The sequence below is a fragment of the Neltuma alba genome, unplaced genomic scaffold, assembly GCF_004799145.2.
Source record: "Neltuma alba isolate B1F8T4 unplaced genomic scaffold, ASM479914v2 tig00012180_pilon, whole genome shotgun sequence".
NCBI lineage: Eukaryota > Viridiplantae > Streptophyta > Magnoliopsida > Fabales > Fabaceae > Neltuma > Neltuma alba.
In genome coordinates, this window is record NW_021636723.1 from 77492 (window position 1) to 96260 (window position 18769).

Consider the following 18769-nt stretch of genomic DNA (forward strand, 5'->3'; position numbering starts at 1 on the left):
ATTAATTAGTTAATTACGTCCAATAAAAAAATGTTTGGGTCTCAATTTAACTTTTCCTAGTCGCGGAATATGTGAATTTTTTAATGCTTTTCGTAGTTAATATAATGATCTATATGTGTGTGTATGAAAATGATCCAACTCTTCTTTAAACCACGCCGGTTTTGAGAGAGTCATGAAATCAAATTATTGTCTAGAATGATGACAACTAAGCATTTTATAAGAAGATTAATACTACAAATCTGAATTTTTTAAAAGATTTTCAATGTTGAAAGATGAAGAAAAAATTAGTTACGAAAATATCATTATTAATTTTAAAATTAAATAACTAAAAACGTACTTTCTTAAATTAAAAGATTAAATTAAAATATATAAGTAATCAAATATTCAAATGTATACTTTTAACTCGAAAAAAATGGAGCACATGTATCATCAAACCAAAAAAAAAAAGTTAATATCACTTTTAGTTCACGAAATTAACCTAATTTTGGTGTTGGACTCTAAAATTTGAAACACGTAATTTTAGTCTTTAGAATTCTATTTTATTTTAGTTTTGGTTTTTAAATTTTTTTCTCATTTTATTTTTGATCTTTAAAAAAATTATTCCAAAAACTAAATCTTTGGTTCCAAATTTAATGGACCCAAAGTAAATTGAGTTTCAAATTTCTATGACCAAGTTAAATTTATTTAACTAAAAATGACATTAACAAAAAAAAATGTTTGACAACTCTCAAAAATATTTTTTTCATATGAGACAAATTTTTTCATTTGTTTATTTTGTAAATTATAAAAACATTTTTGAAATCGTTACTTTACGTAAACACTCCCAAGCACTGTTAAATTCACCAAGAGAGCGTGGTAAGTTTACTTACGAGCCACTTTTGGGAGAGTAAAACTATGAAATCAAAGGCACTGGCAGGTACGAACTACAACTTCGACAAGATTTGATTCTGTTTCATTCAAAAAGTGAGCCAGCGATGAAGAAGAAGACGACGCCACCACGCATTCGTACATCAGAATCCAAATGCCAGATACTCGACCCCTCTTCTTTTTCCTATTCCCACTATCACCAAGTACAAAGTTGGTCACCGCTCTGCTTCCTCCCAAAGAGAAAGCCACTAAATCCTAAAACCTAAGGCTCCTCATTAAAAGCACCCGTCTCACAGGCGTAATTACTGCGATCGATCTCTTCACTGATCATTCACTACGTATCGCTTTAATTAACTTAATCCTGTAATGTAATTAGTCTTCACCTGCTGCTGGGTATCTCACTCCTGCTGCCAAAACGCGTTGCTGCTCCATCTGCATTAATAATCACAATAATAATGCAGCATAGGTCATAACTTGTGATCAGTATCTGTTATTAATTATAGAAATAATGGGTATTTATGATCTTCATCAAGTAAACAGATAGCTCCATTAATGAGATAGTACGTACTCGGAATAACTCGTGTAGCTTGTTCTTGAGATAGCAATACTCCTGCTCCAGCATCTCCAAAGCTCTCAAGCATCTGAAATTATCAAACCCATCGTGTGAAGCAGCAAGAAACACTCCGTTATCTGCTTTGTGTTTACTGAATATGCATGGTGCATGTTGATATGGATATAAGTATAAAATAATAACCCAATCCCAAAAAATAAGCCTATAAGCTTGAAGAAGAACTGATGATGTGAAGTGGATATATTGTAGAATTGGAGAAGGAACATGTAAGAGACCCAGGGCGATTGTTGAGGCGAATAGAAGCGCGGAATGCAACACAGACGTTTCTGATTCTCTTGGCACCGATGCTGGAACTGCTACCCATCAACTGATTCAAATGGATTCCCATTTTCTTCAAGTCTGATGACTCCTTATCCATTCTGCAGAATTAATGGAAACGATCAGAATATATATGTGGATATGAATGAAGAGAATGAATAGAGAGAGATATACAGGAGAGATCGAAGAGAGGAGAGGAGTCTCTCGGACTCGCGGAAATAGATGGAGAAAACTTCGGAGACGAAGTAGGGAGAGGAGTGGTCTTGGAGTCGGTGAAGTTGCAGGAACTGCTCGTCGAGGACTTGTTGATGGAAGAGGAAGGAGAGCAGGCGGTTCATGTCGGCCCATAGCCGTTCGCCGCCCAACCCCAGCTGCCACACCGGAACCCCCGTCTTGTCCGGTCCACAAAAGCAACCTCACACACACATCCACCGCCTTCTCCGCCGGTTCAAGATTATAGATTGCTGCTCTCACTTGCCCTGCTTCTTCTCCCACCCCGGCCAGCAGATACATATACTGCTGCGCCAATGGTCTAGAGTCCGGTTTAATTTCTCTTGAAGTTTCGTTCACATACATATATACATATATGTATGATTACTTTTGTAACCTTGATATTTTCATGAGGCCTATAGTATTTGATCTGATCTCATGGGATTAAGGAAGCTGGAAGCAAAAATTCTCAAGGACCAAAAGAAAACTGAATATTATATATAATAAAACGAAATAAAATAATAAAAATTGAAATAATCATCGGGTTTTAGTCTCAAAGAGGTAAATGGGAATATATTGAGTTTATAAATTATAATTACTTTCCATAGGTTATAAATAAATTATGAATTGTAAAATATATTGAGTGCTCGTTTGAATTAGCAATGAATAACTATGATTTTAGATAATCGTGAATTTTATAAGTGACACTGGTTAATTATAATTTCTGTTTAGATTTTTTTATAAGTGATTTTAAGAATTGTGATTATATTTGGTTTTTATTTATTAAAATCACTTATAAATGTATAATTACTAAAAAGGGCATAAAGTGAATATTTGAGGAGAGATTTTTGGAAGAATGTAGGAAGGTAGATTGGAGAAAATTTAATTGCTAAAGATTGATTGGGATTTTTCAAATGCATAAACTACTCCTTATTGTTTATCCTAAAAGTACAGTAGAAGAGTAAAATCATGATTGATCAGGATTTTATAAAAAATTATCAAAACAAAACAAACATATTTCATAATCATTTATTTGGATTTAAACGGGCTTATTTAAGATCCTACCACTTAACCAAACATGCTTTGAATTAATGTTTAAAGGCATAAGTTATGAAAGCAATTTTATCAACTCAAGTTGTTTTGACATTGAGTAATAGATATTTTCGTCACTTAAATATATGACTGGAAATTTAAATCTCAAGTTTTGCCATTGTAGCAACTTAATTGAAACAGATCTATCATTAATATGTTCTCAACATTGCCCCGAGGGAGATAATTATTTGTTGTCTATAGATTCTGCCCCCTAGCTAGCTTGTACGTACTAAAACAATTACATGTGATTGTTATAATTTTTAGATTTCATATAATTTAATAATAATATGTAAAAGAATATGTTTTATCAGAATAATTCTCATTCCCTCACCATTACTAAATGGGACCTTGCTTAATTTAGGAAATGTCCTTCCACCCATGGCCTTGCTAAAATTGTTGTGCTTTAATTTTACATCAACAATTCTTTCATCACCTTTTTCTTTTTCTTCCGAAACTTGTGGTGAAAAAGTTTGTACCTCATCCATGCTTCCCAGGGATATTTATATGGCCCAGATATGTGTGTATTGAGACGTGTCCTTTCATTATAATGTTTTATTTTCTATCAATAAAATTAAATAATTGAGTAATATATTTAATTTTTATTCTAAAAAAATCACTTTTTTTTAAATATTAACTACCTTTATTGGCTACTAAGTGAGTGAACACACATGGAGAAACTTTGCAAAATTTAAGATAAAGAGCACTATTTTTAGGAAAATTGCAAATAAAGACCCCTCAATATATAAAATAGCAATCAGGGACCCTGAATTTGAAAAATTGCTCATAAGGACCCAGTCCCAATTTGCAATTATGAAATCATGGCCAAATTACAAAAATACCCCTCTTTAATTTTTTTTTTTCAAAAAAGAACACCACTGCCTCGCCGGAATCCGGCCGCCGGAGCTCCGATGCCGGCGGCCTTCCTTTATTATTTTTTTGAAACTGTTTTTTTTTTAAATTGGGGGGAAGTGAGGTTGGGGGATTTGATCCCCCAACCTCATGCTTCCCAAAATTAGGAATGACCATTGAGCCAACAATTTTTGCTAACATTATAATACAAAAAAAAAAAAAAGTTAACTCATTTACTCTTGTTCCAGGTGATAACAAGAATACATTTAAAAATAACAAGTTCTGATTATAAAATAACAAGTCTGGGATTAAAATTTAACAACACGTTTTTTTTATAACAACACACTCTGTTTCAGGTGATAACAACAATACATTTAGAAATAACAAGTTCTGATTATAAAATAACAAGTCTGGGATTAAAATTAACAACACGTTTTTTTTTTATAACAACACACTCTGTTGCAGGTGATAACAACAATACATTTGAAAATAACAAGTTCTGATTATAAAATAACAAGTCTGGGATTAAATTTACAACACGTTTTTTTTTATAACAACACACTCTTTTTCAGGTGATAACAACAATACATTTGGAAATACAGGTTCTGATATAAAATAACAAGTCTTGAATTAAAATTTAAGAGCACCTTTTTTTTTATATAACAACACATTTTATTCCAAGTGATAAGAACAATACATTTGAAAATAACAAGTTCTGATTATAAAATAAGAAATCTAAAATTAAAATTTAACAACACATTTTTTTATAACAATTAATTATTTTATACTTTTAAAAAATAAATTATTTATAACTTATAAAAAGTATTTTAAATCTATTTAATTTGCTAAAAAAATAATTTTTATCTCCAATTTATAATCAAAACTTGAAGTGTAATTTATTATAGATTAAAAATACTTTTTTATTGTTCAAATTTATAAATAAAATTTAGAGAAAATGACAACACACTTTTTTATTTTTTTAAAAAAAATTTTTAATCTATATATCTATACAACTCATTATAATATTTTTATATTATTTCATTCTTTAAATATTAAAATTTATTATTAAGTATTTAAATAGTATAGTATAATTTATTATTTCATTCTTTAAATATTAAAAATAGTTTTTATATTTAAAGAAAAAAATTTATTTTTAATTATAAATTAGAGATAAATTTCATTTATAAATTTAAGCAATCAAAAAGTATTTTTAATCTACAATAAATTGTACTATTTATAATTTATAAGAAGTAGTTTGATTTATAATGAGTTGTATAGATATATAGATTAAAAATTTTTAAAAAAAATTAAAAAAGTGTGTTGTCATTTTCCCTAAATTTTATTTATAAATTTGAACAATAAAAAAGTATTTTTAATCTATAATAAATTACACTTCAAGTTTTGATTATAAATTGGAGATAAAAATTATTTTTTTAGCAAATTAAATAGATTTAAAATACTTTTTATAAGTTATAAATAATTTATTTTTCAAAAGTATAAAATAATTAATTGTTATAAAAAAAATGTTGTTAATTTTAATTTAGATTTCTTATTTTATAATCAGAACTTGTTATTTTCAAATGTATTGTTGTTATCACTTGGAATAAAATATGTTGTTAATAAAAAAAAAGGTGCTCTTAAATTTAATTCCATACTTGTATTTTATAATCAGAACCTATTATTTCCAAATGTATTGTTGTTATCACCTGAAAAAGAGTGTGTTGGTTATAAAAAAAACGTGTTGTTAAATTTTAATCCCAGACTTGTTATTTTATAATCAGAACGTGTTATTTTCAAATGTATTGTTGTTATCACCTGCAACAGAGTGTGTTGTTATAAAAAAAAACGTGTTGTTAAATTTTAATCCCAGACTTGTTATTTTATATATCAGAATTGTTATTTCCAAATGTATTGTTGTTATCACCTGAAACAGAGTGTGTTGTTATAAAAAAAACGTGTTGTTAAATTTTAATCCAGACTTGTTATTTATAATCAGAACTTGTTATTTTCAAATGTATTCTTATTATCACCTGGAACAAGAGTAAATGAGTTAACTTATATTTTTTTTTGTATTATAATGTTAGCAAAAATTTGTTGGCTCAATGGTCATTCTTAATTTTGGGAAGCATGAGGTTGGGGGATCAAATCCCCCCAACCTCACTTCCCCCCAATTTAAAAAAAAAAAACAGTTTCAAAAAAAAAATAAAGGAAGGCCGCCGACATCGAGCTCCGGCGGCCGGATTCCGGCAAGGCAGTGATGTTCTTTTTGAAAAAAAATTAAAGAGGGGGTATTTTGGTAATTTGACTATGATTTCCTAATTGCAAATGGGACCGGGTCCTTGTGAGCAATTTCTCAAATTCAGGGTCCCTGATTGCTATTTTATATATTGAGGGGTCTTTATTTGCAATTTTTCCTATTTTTTATGTGTTTTTATAGTTTATTTTTATTGATTATTTTGTTGAAACAAAACATATTAAACAACATAATATAGTGTAAAATTTATAATAAATCATGTTGTATGTAAGTTATTTAACCCAAAAATCATATGAGAATTGCAAATAGTGCAGCTCATTCTCAATTATAAGATTATACAATATACTACGTCCGGTCTTTAATATAAGAATTGTTTAACTTTCAATTTGGTTCTAAATATAAGATCTCAATCTATTTTATCTTTCATGTTTATCTATTTTTTTCAAAGTAGTCCTTGTAGGTTACATATGTTAAAAGTTTCATCAAATGATAATTCTAGTTAGTACACCTTATTAGTAAGGGTATTTTAGGAAAGACAAAACTTATTTATTACAAATAATTAATTTAACTAATTGTTTTAATATCTTTAAATTAGTCAACTAGATTTTATATTAAGAATCAAAGGCAGTGCATACCCAATTTTTGTTGCACTATAATTTGTCCCTTGATATGGCATGACCTATCCATTTTCTCTCATGCATTAAAAGTATTTTTCACCAATATATCCCTAATTAATGTTTAAATTATTTTTGGTGAAAAGTCACTATGATGCTTCATTGAATGATAAGAGTAATTATAAAATAGCGATATATCAATACTAAACAATTTTTTAATCTTAATAAATTAACCGAAAATATTTGTATCTAATTAAGAGCAAATGGAGTGTATCAATATATAACAAGTTTGTGGGGATAGATATATAACCATCTTTTTAACAAGCTGCTACTTTAGCAAGTTATAAATATCACTATAACTCAATATTTAGATTTTAGACTCACAACATATGGAAATGAATTATATCTATTATCCAAACACACCAAGGTGCAACCTACCTTTGGTGAAGGCATTAGTTGCGTGCAATTTATTTCTTTTGTGACTTGTGTGAAATTTATTTTTAACTACGTGTGAAATAAAAAATATCTGCACGTAATTAAAGATAATATTATTTTTATAATTTTTCTAAATACAAAGGATAAAGGTATATCAAACATCTTGATCTTTTTTCTCAACAGCATCTCAATTTTTTTTAAAGTGCATTCAACATGCTGATTTCATTTTTCAATGTATCCAACACCTTAATATTATTTTTTAAGTTTTATTCAACAATCTAAGTTTTAAACTGCTGAATACGCTAAAAATAAAATTAAAATGTTAAATACCAAAAAAAAAATCAGAGTGCTATCTATATCATAAAAAAATCACAATATTGAATGGATTTTTAAAAAAAATCGAGATATTGAACGCAAATTTTTAACCTAAAAAAACTGTAGGAGACAGGAAAATAGTGATGAAATGGAGGGGAGCTTTGGGAGGGAGAAGCGAGGGGAATGTGGGGAATCTAAGGGACCACTTCTCATAGGGTTGGCTGTGTGTGTGTGTGTGTCTGAGGTATGCTCTCTCCGTCACATCGTCTCCTTATCTTCCCTCTTCTCCCACCGACACCTTCCTGCAACCCCACCCCCCACCCCCCACCTTCCTTCTTTCTTCTTTCCTATGCCCAATATGCCCCATTCTGATCTTCATTACTCCAAAAGCTCTTCCCTTTAACTAATCTTCTAATGTGCTGTAAAACACAGCTAGTTTTCTGAAAACTCCATAAATAAGTGAAAGCGAGTGAATCATCCCACTTTTGCTGGTTCAGATTGAGATTAGTAAAGAGAGATGGCGGGCACTGTTAAAAATGGGATTAAAATTGACAAGTTGCAGCAAAGTGGAGGATGGGTTAAGTTATTTTTAATGCAGCTTCCTGCTGTCTGAAGCCACTGGTTCTTGCGTACTCATTAGATTCAAATGCCCGACTCATAGGTCGTGAACTGACAAAACGCTGCTGCTGGCCGCCACCTACTCCCCAGTCCTCTATACATATATAGCGTTTCATCACCAGCACAAAATCATAGGAATATACTACTATTAATTCTTCCTTTTACAATTATAAATCTCACTTTCTTATCATCTCTGAACAACCTCAGGTTCTAGCGGGCAGGCATCCTGAACTTGTGTTTCGCGCTAGTTGCCTGTACTAAGTGTGATTGAACAAGAACAACCTAATCTAAGTTATGGGATATTAATATTCTTAAGCCTAGATCTACGTAAGATAGTGCTTCGTTTTAATTAGTTATGATATTTTATTAAATTCCTCGAAATCATTTGCTTGGAAAGCATGCTCCTTAATTTGCACATCTGTCCGAGGTAAGCCGCTTAGTTGCCTAATAAATACATATAGTCATATTCAATTATTCATCCTTGAAATGAACTCTGATCATATCAGTCAATTCAAAAAAAAAAAAGAGGCCAAATGGAGTCACATGATTTTCAATATATATATATATTTATGATCTTATTTTCAAATTTTCTTGGAGCACTTGATAATAAAATGAGGGAGCCTTGAGAGATTGAGATGTTACCTTCAGTAATTAAACAAATACTTTTATATTATTGTGCTGTTCGTTATCAAGTGGATAGTATTCTTTTAGTACATAAGTGGAGGCATCATAATGCCGGATATTGACGTAAAATAGACACTGCCATTAGAATATTTGAAAAGTGCTTCCTCTTTTATCGTCCTGCAAGGAAGCACTGTTCAAGGCGATCATATCAAGTTTTTTTTATATTTATTCACCTGTGCTTTTTGAACGTCTTGACAAAACTCAAATTTCGATAAATAATGCCTCATATATATATATATGTGTGTGTGTGTGTGATTCATATATTGCTACTTTTTATTTTTAATACAAAAACTACTTAAACATTGAATTTGATTCTAACAACAAGCCTTCAATTGACTTTATTTTTTAAGTTTATAGTGTTTTTGCTAAAATATTTTTATTAATTGGAAGGGTTTTCATCAAGGGGTAATTTCAATAAACATAATTTGTAATCTTTTTAAATTAGTTATTTAATTTTTATATTAAAAACTGAAAGTATCAAAATAATACTCCTCCGATCCTTAATATAAGACACATTTAACTAATTTGATTAGATTAAGGAAGTTAGGTAAGTTGGTTAATTATAAGAAATATGACACGTTTTTCCTAAAACACCATAACCATCTTTCTTAATATCACACCTCCCTCTTCTACTTGATTATGGTTGAAGGAATATCCATAGTAATAATTTAAAGAAAATTGATAAATATGAGAAATGAGATTTTATATTTATGATCAAAATCAACTCAATAATTGGGTTCTATATTAAAGAGCGGAGAAGTATATTTTCAGTCCCCTAACTATGCTTTCATTTGCTGCATATATAGGAAAGTCCAAAGTGCGGCAATGCTATCATTTTTCTATTGCAGTATTATAATGTTCATATAATTGTTCCATTATCGGATTCTTTGTCTAAGATGCTACCGATATTCTTCACGCGCTGGCAAAAAAAAGGAAGATATTTTCACGCATATTAAGGAAATTGTTAGATTGCTAATATTTTAATTACACTCTTATTAGTTGAAGGGGAGACCTTGTCAAGCCTTCTCAAGGGAGATGGATGATCCTGAGATTGAAGTTGGGCTTCCTGAATATGCTCCTTCATATGCCGCGCTCCTCTGTATTGTGGGCAACGGATCATTGGGCTTTGTGGCTCCTGGGATTAAAGACACTGACATGACATCACATTTTTCTTTGAATGAAGTGGTGGACTTTTACTAACAAACTGTTAGTACGAATAAGAATCAATTCAGGTCGTAACCTCTATCCATGCTGCTGATACTTTGTCGGTAGATGATTTGTAAGTATATCTATAAGTATTTTTTTAGTCTGAATATAAGCTCTTGGGCAGTCAATTCCTTTAGACCAAAAAAAAAAAAACGGCGGACCTTTCACAAACAAACCTCTTCTTTTTATCTTTTTTTTTTTGGCAGGTCTGATCACAAATCTGTGACTTGAATTTTTCAGTGTGCTCCCAATTATGTTATGACGACACTAATGGGTTTATTTCGGCTTTTTTATCCAGACACGACAAACAGTAAAAATATTTACTCAGATGCTATAAGATCAAAAATATTTACTCAGATACTACACTTGAAATCGTTCAGACAGTGAACGAGTTTAAATTTGTACAGAAGTTGTTCAGGCTAAAAACGACTTCAGTGGGACCCACATCCAAAATATGAAAGTTGTTCTTGGTCTGAACAACTTCAGTGGGACCCACATCACAAAATGGAAGTTGTTCTTGGTCTGAACAACTTCAGTGGAACCCACTATTTGTCTTACACTCCATACGTTTTCAGCTTTCATATTTTGACTAGACTATTTCTGCCTTTTGCGTGTAGCTTTCATATTTTGACCAGACTATTTCTGCCTTTTCCAGCCACACGCAAAGTGTTTCTTCCTTCCCCAAATATTCCCATCAATATAGAGTAGTCATTCAATGTCTCTCACGCGTGAATACTTTGTTTTTGCATGTGAGTGTATAGTATGAATTCTATTTATATAAGGTATTCGCCATTCCCACTCATCAGAAGGCTTCTCTTCACTTCTCACATTCTTCTTTCTCTATGTGTAAGGCATTCCCGTGAAGTAGGTAAATACGTTTTATCTCAACTTCAATTCTTCATACAATTCAATTCTTCTTTCTCTATATATAAGGCATTTCGCGTGAAGAATTGAATTTTATCTGCAGGTCCTTCAGTTCTTCTTTCTCTTTCCACAATTTCACGTGAAGTTGGTGGTGTGTGTGGCCTTGCAAATATTGCATACGTTTTATCTCAACTTGAGGCTTAATTTTTCTTCTGATTAAGGTACATTCTCTTGATTAATTTTTTTTTTTAATTTTGATATGTATTTTGCTAAATGATGGATAAGAATTTTATATTTAGTCATTTTTACATGTTGAGTTTGTTTTAATTAAAAAAATGTAGGCATATAATTAATTGTCATATAAAATAAATTACAGTTTACTTTTTTATAATCTGATTAAATATATATATTTTTTTTTAGTAGATAGTGTTTGAGTAAATATGTAGTCAAATTAAATATGTATTTAGTTAGATAATATTTGGTTGTGAGCATGGTAATCAAACTTCTCCTATGCCAGTCAATACGTCATGAAAAATACTTGAATATTTAAAGAAAAATTGATGGAATAATATTCCCCACTCATAAAATTTTAATATACAATGATAAAATCATTTTTGTTAAAATTACGTAAAATTTATATCAAAGCATGCGTAGAAGACAGTTAAATTATTTAACTATAAAAACCTTTAAAATATTGAAAATCCAAATCAGTGGTCCAAGTTATAATTTTTATTAAATTTATAATTATTTTATTATTTGATTATGCATAGTGACTTCATGTATGAATTTCATAAATTCGAGTTTACATACCTGTCACGAGTTTACTTAAACTCGTGAGTTTGACAACCCTGGTTGTGAGCTTAGTCTAGTCTTGTATCTAGCCAATGAAAGCTAGCACTAAATGGTGTCAAAATTTTCCTAATAAAAAGAGTACTGATGGTGGGGTTAATAATAATGAAAGAAAGGAGTTTTTTTTTTTTTTTGGAAAAATTAGAGAGGAGGACCTAGAGAAAGCAATATTTATTAAAGAGGATCTTAAAAATTATAATTATTTAGGCAGACCAAATAATAAACTATAAATTTAAAAAAATCACTCAACAGTAATAGCTAATTGTTTCGTCATATTAAGTAATTATAATTTTTAAATAACTAGTGTGAAATAGTTATTAACATTTATTTTTGTTTTCAATCATAAGGATGTTTTTTTGGGGTCACTTAAACGGTACCTAATATAAAATTACACAAGTACATTTATTATAAGCTTATTATTATTTAATGTAAATTTACCTTTATGTGTTAACTAAAGTATATATCTCATCAAAAGCATTTATTCGCAATATAGAAATTAGAGGTTGAAAGGAATATAATTATTCTTTAATAATATAGATAAATTAAAATTGAACATTTGAAGTATGAAGTTGGGACCAGGAGAAAAATGAAGCAGAGGCAATTTTTTTGAATAAGAAATATTTTCAAATTAATTTATTTAATCAAATATTTATCTAATTTAGTCATTAAAAATATCCAATAATGGAACATAAGTTAGAAAAAATTTAGGAATGTAGTTGTGGGAGAATTTAATGTTTTTAAATATATTTAATCCTTCTAAATATTTATAGTTTTTAAGATCCTTTTTGATAATAAAACAGAAGTAATGATTTTAGCTAATTTTTTAATAATATTTAATTATAATATTTTTTTTGAATAAAATGGAATGAATAGAAAATTATTTATTTAATATATTTGAAATATGTAATTTATATTATTAATTTTATATTGATATATTAGAATTTATAATAAAATTTTAATATGTAACGTTTATTTTTAATTGAAATTAATTTTTAAGTTATTCTAAATATTTTTTATGATTGATGTTCCACAGTCGTTGTTGATTAAAAGATATTACAGGTTACTATCTTACTTAAAAATGTAAATAAGTTTCTTAATAAATAGCCTAATTTTTGTAACTATAAATAAATGATTATTCTACTACTTTATTTTAAAAAATATATACATAATTGAATTAAAAAATAATGATATTATGGAGTTAATTTAGTTTTACAATTCATTTTTGTTTAATTAATAATTATACTGTATTATTTAGGAAGCAGAATGGATCATAGAAAAGAGTTTGTGTGTATATTTGCCAATGGACGAATTTTTAATGGCCCGGTCGGTGCAACATTTGAGTGTGATAGAGCAAAAGTAGTGAAAGTTGATCCAAATATTACATTGGATAGATTGAAGGAAGTTATTGGACGAAAACTACAACTTCCTCCCAATGAAATTGTGACAAATCTAGTGTACAGATATCCTACGTGCATAAATCCACCACAATATCAAGCATGCAATCTAGAAGATGATTCGGATGTACAACAAATGTGGCAAGTGAACCGTCGATTCTCAACTCAGTTAACATGTGCAGAGTTGTATGCCAATATAGGTGACTTGGAAGATGTTGGTCATATTGAATCACAACTAATGGACAAAAATGCTGGAAATACTCTTCCATCAAGTAGCAATCAGTTGAACATTATAGAAGAAGAATCCATGTTTAGCGATCAGATGGAAAATCTTCACCCATTTGAACTTCCCCAAGATGGTATCAACAATGGGCCATCTTGCTCTGTTCCTCAAATGGAAGATACTATGGATGAATTTGAGGACGAAGATCAATATGATTCTTATTTAAATATTGGTGATGGGAATGATCATGATGACAATGATGAGCATGACGAGATCAACCAGGATAATGAGCTAGCATCTGCTTTCTTCTCGCATATTAATGTTGAGTCAGCTATGGCTCCTGAGTTCAGTGAATTAGAAGAAATTCCACCTTTCAGTCAAAATGAAGAGTTACATATCGGAAAGATGTTTAGCAATGTTCGTGTTTTGAGACGTGCGGTCAAGTTATACTCTGTTCGAGTTCATCACACATTCAAGGTCTATTATTCATGTAACAAGTATGAAGAATATCGATGCATTAACTATGGTGAAAGCTGCAATTGGAGAGTAAGAGCTTGTAAGAAGGAAAACAGAAACTTTTGGCAAATTACAAAATATGGGGGGGCCCACACGTGCTTAAGCACATCACTAACTCAAGACCATCCAAAGTTAGATGCTGATGTTATATCATCTTGTATCATAGCAATGGTAACTGATAAGCCAAATGTGAAAGTATCTCAAATTATAGAGAGGATGCAATCCATGTTTGGTTATATAGTGTCATATAAGAAGGCTTGGAATGCAAAACAATTAGCCATTGCCGTTGCTTTCGGGAATTGGGAGATCTCATATTCCTTACTCCCAAGGTGGTTGGTCGCAGTACAACACTTCATGCCTGGATCATACGTACAATTTTCAAATAAACAGTGCTCTCAAGTCAATGAGAATGGGGAACCAGTTGAAATGTTTCGCCGTGTGTTTTGGGCATTCAAGCCATGCATTGATGCCTTTCCACATTTGAAGCCCATTATACAAGTTGATGGAACATTTTTATATGGAAAGTATAAGGGCACGTTACTGATGGCTATATCACAAGATGGTGATAGAAATGTTGTGCCGCTTGCATTTGCGGTAGTTGAAGGGGAGACAAGATCAGCTTGGACATGGTTCTTATACCATGTGCGTCATTGTATTGTAAAAGATAGAATAGAAATTTGTTTAATTTCAGACAGACATCGTTCAATTTTGGCTGCAGTTTCTGATCCTCAACATGGATGGCAGCCACCACATGCACATCATGTTTTTTGTCTACGTCATGTGGCCTCTAATCTTCACAAAGCACATGGAACAAATTGGCTAAAAGAGAAATTTATAAATATTGGTGAGATTTCTTGTGTTTTTTAATGATACAATAACTTTATAATTTTATGATTATTTTTAACAAGTTAATAATTACTTGTAGGGTATGCGTATGAACGTCATGTTGTTGACCAACAATTAGCAGAGATAGTATTGCAACATGCATCTGCTGCTAGATGGATTGGAGCCATCCCCAAAGAAAAATGGTCACGTGCATATGACGTTGAAGGTCGACGTTATGGACACATGACAACTAACCTTGCAGAGTGCATGAATGGTGTATTCAAAGGTGTTCGAAGTCTACCCATAACTGGTTTAGTTAAAGCGACCATGTATAGAGTTAACAACTATTTTGTAAAGCGTGCCCAACAAGTTCATGCGCAAATTGCAGCTGGTCAAGTGTTTTCTGAGACACTAACAAAGAAGTTAGACATAGTAACACAAGGTGCATCTGGATGTGTTGTTCGAGAGTTTGATAGAATATCAACATCATTTGAGGTTATGGAGCCATACAATATTCAACTTCGTCAATTTCGTCGTTGTTGCAAGGTTAACTTGATTGATAGAAAATGTGATTGTGGAGAATTTCAAGCAGAAAAGTTTCCATGTATGCATGCTGTTGCAGCTTGCTCACAAGTAGGCATTAACCATTTGCAATATGTTGATCCTGTTTTTAGGTTAGAAACCATGCAAATGGCTTACAGTAACAACTTTCATCCAATAGGAGATGAGACTTACTGGCCGCAAATTGATTGCCCTACTCTAATACCTGATCCATCAATGATTAGAGATAAAGGCCGTCCTCGTTCAAGTCGCATACGTAATGAGATGGATTGGACCACACCTAACCCACCCAACAAATGTGGATTATGTAGACAAATTGGTCATAATCGCTCTACTTGTCCTCAAAGTGTGGCATCCAGACAATAAATTATGTATTTTGCTTATGTAAAAAGAAAATTATACATATGAAGATGAAATGTAAATGGTTTTTGTAATTTTTTATATTATGTGAATATTTATTTGTTATGTTGTGTTTAGATATTTGAAAATGGCACAATATCCAGAAGAAGTCATTAACCCTGGTCCAGAGGATAACTCATTTCTGTACTTACAAACTCAACATATTTCGCAACAAGTTTGGAATGAAAATGTAAGTAATCTCTCTTAACTACTACTTATTAATTCTATGCTTTAATACTAACTTTTTTTAAAAAATTTTCTCTATCAGTTTCTCGAATCCTACACACTAGACGAGTCATGCATGCTAATCGAATGATTGAGCCACCTAATCAGATACTTGAATATCTTAGATTAGCTGGATTTTATGGTGTTGTGAGGGTAGGGCAATTTGATTACGACCGGAGTTTGGTCTCAGTCCTTGTTGAGAGGTGGCGTCCTGAGACTCACACATTTCATACTACACGTGGAGAGTGCACGATAACATTAGAGGATGTTGCTATACAGTTAGGCCTTCCTTGTGTAAGAATGCCTGTCATTGGGAAAACTGACTTTAATTGGCAAGATGTTTGTGAATGGCTTCTAGGGGTTAGACCACCTGCAGATAGAATACTTGGACAACGACTACTTATGAATTGGTTGGAAGAGCACTTTAATCACTTACCTGATGATGCAGACGATGTACAAGTTCAACAATTCACTCGTGCATATATTCTCAGGTTGATTGGAGGATATCTCATGCCAGATAGATCATGTACTAGGGTGTATTTGATGTACCTTCCACTACTTTATAATCTGGAAGAAGTTGGAAATTTTAGTTGGGGTTCAGCAGTTTTAGCTCACCTGTATAGAGAATTATGTAATGCTACTAATCCAACTGAAGATGGGATTGGAGGGTGCTTATCATTATTACATTTATGGGCATGGGATCGTTTTCCTACGCTAGCACCACAACAACCTGTATCTCCAGATCCACAGTCTAATATCTACCCTCTCTTACCTCCTTTGGGTTTCAGGTATGCCAAAATCACACAACAAATATTTCATATGTACTTATTATTGAAATTTTACAAATTTTAACACTACTTTTTGGGTTGTTGATAATGCTAGATGGAAAAATGTAGGACAAAATCCTCGTCCAAGTGTCACATCCTTACGCCAATATAGGAGTCTTCTTGATAGAATGACCGATGATGACATAATTTGGCAGCCATATGAATCTTCTGAAGTGCGCCAATTGATTCCAGAATACTGCTTGGCAACACCTGAAATTTGGCTTGCTTCAGTTCCTCTAATATGTTTTCATATTATAGAATGGCATCACCCTGATCGTGTACTAAGGCAATTCGGTCGTCAACAACCTATTCCTGTCATGCCTGTTCATTTAGGAAATTACCATACAATACAACTACGTGGCAGAATAAGCACAAATTGGACTGAAGAATACTCAAACTTCATTGAAGCATGGAATAGATGGCCACATGCTGTTGTTGATGCTCCTCTGGCACTTGGTGAACTTGATCGAACATCTGAGTACATGCAATGGTATTGGAGACATACAAGACGATGGATCCAACGTGTTAGTGGTGATACTGGCTATGTGGTAAGGTTTTTTTTAGTTTTTTCTGATCAATATCATCATTTTCTTTTATACGAAAATTTTTTTCAAACCTAATGTTTTATTTATTTCAGGCTGACATAGCAGAACAGTTATATAGGCTAACAATTAATTCTCGTTCAACATGCTCTGATTGCATTGATTATCGAGAAAGAGTTGCTCGAGACTAGCGTAACATCTTACTTGCAGTTAGAGAACAACGGTTCAATATGAATTCTCAACCAGCTCCACCACCAGTTGAGCTACCCCGTCCACAAATTCCTCGAGATAGACCAAGCAAACGGCGAGGCGGTTACTTGTCTACTCAGCCACCAATTGTAAATGAAAATTTAAGTGAACAAGAGCCTTAAAATTTTAGTCATTTTGATAACATACCAGTCTCATCAAGCCCTATCACCTCTTCCAATCCAACTCATTTTTACCCTCATCACATGCCATCATCATCAACATTATCCCATTCTGACTCACCCAATCCTCCTCAATTTCAGTCATTCATGTCCTTATTTGATGATCCTGCATTATTTATCGATCAATATAACACTTCTTCTTTTGAGCAAGGTGGTCCATCAAATGAAGCATTTGTCACCCCTCGACAATCAATTTCTTTAGCCGAATCACCTTGGTTTGATTTAAATACGTCAACTACGTAGACAAATGAGACATTAGATCAAACTCAAGAAGTAAATATACAACAACGGCCACAGCGTGCGCGGAGGAGACCAAGATGTGGCACGGGGAGTCATTATTTGTGAGGTAAATTAATTCTTATTTTTGTTCATGTCAATTTAATTGTTATTTGTTATTAATTTTATAACATTTAATCATTACTTATTTTCTTTAATCACTTTTTAATTAATATAATATTAATTATTACTATTATCATTATATAATTATTAACTCATTATTCTAATGATATGACCATTATTAACATCCTTGTAGGAATATTTATGTGGTGAGAGATTGTGAAGAAGTTGTTCAGATGCTAGTGAAATTTAAAAGTTGTTCACACCAAGATGAATTTCAGCTAGACGGAAGACAAGGTTTATTGGAGGAATTGCTCTTACTGAGATGAATTTTAAACGTTGTTCAAGCCAAGATGAAGTTCAGCTGCATGGGAACCAATGTTTATTGAAGAAATTGCTCTTATTAAGATGAACTTTTAAAGTTGTTTAAGCTAAGAACAACTTTGAGTGTAGTATTTGGGGAAATAATTCCCACTATGTAGTATTTGAAGAATTTTTTTTCCCTGTTTGCAGCGTTTTGCTAAAAATTCCCTAAGTAATACAAAGCTGGGTCTGATTGCAAAGCCCAAAACATGCAAAACAAAAGCCCCTTTCACTCCATTAAGTGAGGAGAAGGCTTATGATGAGTGGGAATACATTATTAGCTTTCGACTAGAAACTAAGGATCAAATAAAATGTGAATCTGACAGATTTTTTTCTAAAAATTCTTGGAGGAGATTATCATATTTCTACAATTCAATTATATGT

General features: G+C 31.6%; 2 protein-coding genes across 2 annotated transcripts; one reads left to right on the top strand and one right to left on the bottom strand.

Moving 5' to 3' along the window:
* Positions 1-900: 900 nt before the first annotated feature.
* Positions 901-2332, bottom strand: LOC114724224 (pseudo histidine-containing phosphotransfer protein 6-like). Its single transcript, XM_028910540.1, has 6 exons — positions 2231-2332; positions 1931-2148; positions 1714-1857; positions 1436-1508; positions 1251-1299; positions 901-1097 (listed from the first exon to the last, which is right to left on the bottom strand). The coding sequence occupies exons 1-6, from the start codon at positions 2330-2332 to the stop codon at positions 901-903; spliced, it is 783 nt and encodes a 260-aa protein (XP_028766373.1).
* Positions 2333-15961: 13629 nt separating this feature from the next.
* On the top strand, positions 15962-17449 carry LOC114724225 (serine/threonine-protein phosphatase 7 long form homolog). Its single transcript, XM_028910542.1, has 3 exons — positions 15962-16677; positions 16772-17264; positions 17354-17449. Exons 1-3 carry the CDS (start codon positions 15962-15964, stop codon positions 17447-17449), a joined length of 1305 nt encoding a protein of 434 aa, XP_028766375.1.
* Positions 17450-18769: the final 1320 nt, after the last annotated feature.